This window comes from Zingiber officinale, chromosome 2A (genome assembly GCF_018446385.1).
Source record: "Zingiber officinale cultivar Zhangliang chromosome 2A, Zo_v1.1, whole genome shotgun sequence".
Lineage (NCBI taxonomy): Eukaryota > Viridiplantae > Streptophyta > Magnoliopsida > Zingiberales > Zingiberaceae > Zingiber > Zingiber officinale.
The window spans coordinates 163,360,102-163,365,923 of record NC_055988.1 but is presented as its reverse complement, the minus strand read 5'-3'; the positions used below and the strand labels follow the sequence as shown (position 1 = coordinate 163,365,923).

The 5,822-nt window shown below is 36.4% G+C and overlaps 1 protein-coding gene across 1 annotated transcript; it reads right to left on the bottom strand.

The window, feature by feature from the left end:
• Window positions 1–229: 229 nt before the first annotated feature.
• Window positions 230–5,522, bottom strand: LOC122042975 (26S proteasome regulatory subunit 8 homolog A-like). The gene is made up of 9 exons (XM_042603388.1): window positions 5,249–5,522; window positions 4,949–5,046; window positions 2,033–2,257; window positions 1,867–1,929; window positions 1,578–1,741; window positions 1,244–1,400; window positions 1,036–1,134; window positions 836–946; window positions 230–605 (listed from the first exon to the last, which is right to left on the bottom strand). Exons 1-9 carry the CDS (start codon window positions 5,457–5,459, stop codon window positions 465–467), a joined length of 1,269 nt encoding a protein of 422 aa, XP_042459322.1. The 5' UTR covers window positions 5,460–5,522; the 3' UTR covers window positions 230–464.
• Between the last annotated feature and the right edge of the window lie 300 nt (window positions 5,523–5,822).

Sequence of the window (5,822 nt, the reverse complement as noted above, 5' to 3'; positions counted from 1 at the left end):
ACCTTAAAATGATTAATCATTTTAACATAGTCAAACAAAGCATTAGTCACCTGTAGGAAAGCTATGAACTGTGTGTAGAAATGAATGCTCAGTATTGTGAACAAATTCAGACAAAGCCTTAGTCACCTGTAGGAAAACTACGAACTGTACGTGTGGAAATGAATGCATACTATTGTGAACAAATGCTTTTTTAATAATGTTTAATGAAAAAAAATCATATAATCAAGACTTGAACAGGAAAGTATAAAATTACTGCCATGACTAAATCCTCATATGTAAGTATAAAAAAGGTTTGACCATGAAATGCATTTAGCCACAAGCATCACGTAGCTCAGCACCTTTGACCGTTTATTCATATTAGGATGGAGTTGCAGGCTTTGCAGAATTTAAAGCACTGCTCTGCGGACGATGCGATCAACCAAGTCTGAGTTAAAACATAAAATAAGTCGATGAATAAGAAACATCTACTTCCATAATTTTCGGAGGGACATGTTCTTCTCAGTGTCTTTTTTCATGACTTTAGCAACTGCCATCTCAAAATCCTCCTGTGTAACATGGACTCTTCGTTCCCTGAGTGCAAACATCCCTGCTTCTGTGCACACAGCCTGCAGAAAAAATAATCAAAGCAACCCTTCTGTTCAATTACATTTAAATATATCTGTGTATAACACCAATCATTTTCAAGATAGAAACGAGTAAGCAGATGGCTTGAGGATATAATATGCAATTTTGCAATTATAATTGAAAAAATTCAATATAAGTTGAGCCACAGCATAAAACAAGGGTGCAATATGAAACCAAACTAAAAAGGGGCATCAACACAAATAATAATTACCTTCAGTTCTGCACCAGACGCTCCATTCATCTTTTCCGCAATCTTTTTAAGATCTATGCCGCGCATCAAGTTCATCTTCCGCGAATGAATCTTTAAGATATCAAAGCGGGACTGGAATGCAATTGATATTTTATATAAAATTGTATTCAGTCACATATGTATGATAATACAGAGTTATAATATGTTTATCATTTATCTACCTCTTCGTTGGGATTTGGGAACTCGATTTTTCTGTCAATTCTACCAGGTCTGAGGAGTGCTTGGTCTAGAATGTCGATCCTGTTAGTGGCCATTAGAACCTGAATGAAATGGGGAATATATTGTTAATAAAGGTATAAAACAACGAACCAAGGAAATCTGTAACAATATGGTCAAATGAAACTCATTCACATGCTACCATGAATGCACCTTAATTTTGTTTGATGCCTCAAACCCATCAAGCTGGTTAAGCAGCTCAAGCATTGTCCGCTGTACTTCACTGTCACCATTACCGGTGCCCGACTCCATTCTAGCGGATCCAATACTGTCTATTTCGTCCATGAATATAATTGATGGAGCATGTTCCCTATAGCAAAAATATGAGTATCATAAACCATATAAATTTCTATTGTCATGAACATTACATGTTTCCAATAACAAAGGGAGGGGGCTCTCAGATTAGTAGATATGAACTCCTAGGCCAATAACAAATTGCCAATTCCTATCTTCAACAGGTGTACAATTGCCAAAGAACATAACATACCTAGCCATAACAAACAGTTCCCGAACCATTCTAGAGCCTTCTCCAATGTATTTCTGGACCAACTCAGAACCAGAAACCCTAATGAAGGTGCAATCAGTATGATGAGCAACGGCCCTTGCCAATAAAGTTTTCCCTGTGCCAGGTGGGCCGTAAAGCAAGACACCCTGCAAATGGTTCATCATCCGTATGGTATATATAATTTTATGAAGATCTTTTGCAAAAGGAATGAACATTTAGCATCATGAAATCAGGAAAATGTTCTAATACTGCAAGGATAAGGTGATTATACCTTTGGTTGAGCAATTCCAAGGCTTTCAAACAGTTCAGGATGCTTGATTGGAAGCTCAATAACCTGAATTGAGATGCAGGCATTAAAGACAGGATCTCGATTCTTCAATAAGCCAAGGCAATATCATAAATCTAAACAGGCCATGGGCACCTGGAACTTCACTGACCTCCTTAATCTCTTTGATTTGCTGATCAAGACCACCAATCATGTCATAAGTTGAATCAGGAACTTTTTCAACTTTCATCAGATTTACTAGAGGGTCTACTTTGCTGGGTAGGATAAGATGAAGGACATAACTGTCATTGCGAAGAGCAACTCTGGTTGATGGTGTTAGCTTAGTGATGTCAATGCTCTTATCAATATCAACAACATATTTTCCTTCTGGATGAACCTGAGGTGACCAGAATGTTGTTTGCATTAGCAACCAAACTATTTGACTCGAACTATAGTAGCCAATTCTGATGTACAAAGAAATACATCAAGAAAATCAAGCATGGACTAGTTATAAATTAAAGCTAATATTTCAAAAATCATTTAAGATTTTTAAAGTTCTATAGATCTCACCCAAGTCAATGCCAGAGATATAAGCATAAAAACTCATCCAACAACTTAGCTTACTTACTTACACTAGGTTTCATGCCTCAACTACATACAAAAAAGAGCTTAAACTGTTGCAGTTGCTTCTTTTCAAAGATGAAATTGAATCATTTAAGTTATCAAAAGATATCAGATATCCAAGTTTAAAGTTAAAATCCAGGGGATATAAGCTAATGATTTTCCAAATTGAGAGAAATATTGTTTACCAAAATAAAAGACGACGACAACGACAACTAAACTTTATTCCACTAAGTGAGGTTGGCAATATGAATCCTCTCACACCATTAGACTATATCTCATACTATATCATCATCTATATTTAAATAAATTTTATCCTAGTTGCAAACCAAAAAAAAGACAAATGTTCAAAATAAAAGAAACAAAAATTTGTTCATCTCTATGGGAGAGAAATCCAATGCAATAGTAAAAAAAACCAACTTTGTTTTTTACAAACCAGGAAAAGTGGTGTACAGTCTCTGCTTGAGGGGGCAGCGCCCAAGAACACACACACACACACAAAAAAAAAAAAACCAACTTCAAGGGTTATCTACTTAATGATACCTGATAATGATGTCAGCCTCATGGGTCCTGCAACTCATCCAGATATCAGGGAATTATAACATACAGAAGATTCAAGACAAATGTTCAAAATAAAAGAAACAAAAATTTGTTCATCTCTATGGGAGAGAAATTCAATGCAATAGTAAAAAAAAAAAAAAAAACTAACTTTTTTTTTACAAACCAGGAAAAGTGGTGTAAATTTTGGCATAAATTTTGATGCTGAGTTGTATAGTGAAAGGGAAAATGAACCGTGCCACATTTAGTAGGCCAGTAAATTTTCTCTGTAAATGTTTCTCCTGCCAACATATATTCTGTAGGATCGTTATATGGAAAGTTCTTTGATCAGATCTGAGGTCAGTGAGATTTTGTGGAATGAAATGGTGATACATAAGATTTAAGTGTTGAAACTCTTGAAGAGTATCAGCAAATAAAGGATCGGACAAGTAATCTTCTTCATCAGCAGAGTCAGATGTATAAGGAGTCTAAGAAAGAGTTAATTAAAGAATAATCTTTTGGTACTGGAGCTGGTAGATCCTTGAGATCTAACACAGATAATATAATTGAATCTAATTCTTGTATCCAAACTGGAGTAAAGAACACACACACAAAAAAAAAAAACCTAACTTCAAGGGTTATCTACTTAATGATACCTGATAATGATGTCATCCTCATGGGCCCTGCAACTCATCCAGATATCAGGGAATTATAACATACAGAAGATTCAACAAGTTCAACCAATGTTTGTGAACCTCTATTTCCAGTCTTCCATAGGTATCATAAGCATATGAAACAGACAATAAACAAAAAACACAGATTTGATGTACATACATAGGTGTTCATTCAATCTGTACTGAAATAAAATGAAAATTTGTTGGTAAAAATTGTCATAAACCAAATTCGTATGCAGAAACCAATTTAAACCAATCCAAATTTATAAGCTCAACACAGGTTGAACCAAATAAATTTAAATGTGATTAACCAGTTAAGGTTAATGGGGAAAATTATTTGGGCTATCTTTAAAGGTATCACTATGCATTTACATTATCTCATTGTCACTTTATATTTACACTGCTAAGTTTGGTATGTTCATAGAGAAGCTCAAATCTATTTACAACTAGGTCTAACACTCCTCGAGCTGGTTCAACAATATTATAAAATCCCAAATTGTTACAAATATGTTCAATAATTGGAGGTCATATGCATGACTACTTGATTATATCAGTATGACTTCATTGGCTCAATGGGAGCATTAACCCATTACCCAATTTAGTCACAACATTCGAGCCACATAAATTCACATACAGCAGGAATCATAAGAGATCCTTTTTGGACAATTGAGATATTGGAAAATCCTTAAGGCCATTTCCCAATGGCTATGCCACAAAACTCAAGGAATTTGCTAATCACAGTAACAACAAATAAGATGCTAAGCCCAGATACTATAAGGTAGTTCCACTTTCTAACTAGTCTTTTATTCTTCCTTGGATAGAATAACAACTCCAGTCTTTCCATTAATCTAAGGTTGGAATATATATGAGTATGAAGTAAATTTGTGCCTGATATTTTATCCTCTATAGCATGTACACATATTTCCGTGGAGATATAAAGATATAAATCTCTCTCCCTCACCATGCAGGATCCCTAATTTGTAAATGCTAGTGAAGGAAAGACTTCAATGATAATAAAGACAAGGACACAAATAAGACAGTTTGAAATTTGCCATGCAGTTGACTATGGCTCAACAATTGTCCACACCGAAAGCAAATTTCTATTGTGGAAATTAGATAGAAGATCTAGGCAATGGTACAGTGTACAAAGAAGATTTGTTAGGAACAGATGTCTTTACTTCTTGTAAGAAACTAGCAAACCAATTTGCAACCAATCTTGTTAATTGATAATAGAATGAATGAAGTAAATGACTTACCTTGACAAGGACCTTCGATTTCCCCATAACTTTCACCACCTCTCCAACATACGAACCAGGCTCCTGAAGCAGCTGCAACTCTTCTCGGAGCATTCTGACTGCAACCAACAAGCACTTCATCAGATTGAAGCAGAAAGAAACAGCAGATCTATCTTTTAGAAACTAAAATTTCCAGCAGCAAAAGAGTACAACTGCATCGGGAGCCAATTCTATCGAGTAGCGAAAAGTAGGTTCCACCTCAGGATTAGGCCATCGTGGAAATGGTGCAAAGACATACATAGAGGGGTTAGGAATCCTAACCTCGAGAGTTTTGATCGTTCCTCTGGGCCTCGAGGCGCTGGAGATTGTTCGTCTTCTGCCTGAGATGGAGCTGGATATCATGGATGTGCTGCACGTAGTACTGCCGCAGCCCCTCGCCTCCGCCCCCTCTGACCTTCGCCACCGGCGCGCACATCTCTTCCTCCACCTCTACCTCGGCCGATTGCTTTTTCTCCACCGCTGCACACGCCATCGTCGTCCTCCTTCTACACCGCCTGCCCTTCCTCCGTCTTACGGGGCAAGAAAGCTAAGAATTGGCACATTCTAGGACCGGCTATTAAAGGGCTCCAGCCCAAGAAAGATCCAGAAACTAATTCTTATAAGTAACTAATTGTTTGGCGAAAAGACGTTCCGTGCCTCCTTTAATTTAAGTTCTCATACTAAACCGTTTAGATGTTTTCACAATTAATAAAATTAATTTTTAATTATGACAAACTTAAAACGCTGGCTGCATAGCTCTAAGTCATTTGCACTTTTAAATTAAAGTGCAAACTTATCTCTACGACCAGTGAAACAAAAGACGTGAGATCAAATCTTTCAAATTATTCCGTTCTAA

Bases quoted from the DNA above. Each gene is read 5' to 3' on its own strand.
- LOC122042975 (XM_042603388.1), bottom strand. From the start codon at position 5,459: ATGGCGTGTGCAGCGGTGGAGAAAAAGCAATCGGCCGAGGTAGAGGTG. The intron at 1,135-1,243 runs GTGCATTCATGG...CATTTCATTCAG, and splicing joins AGGCATCAAACAAAATTAAG to GTTCTAATGGCCACTAACAG. The intron at 606-835 runs GTAATTATTATT...TTTTTTCTGCAG, and splicing joins CGTCTGGTGCAGAACTGAAG to GCTGTGTGCACAGAAGCAGG.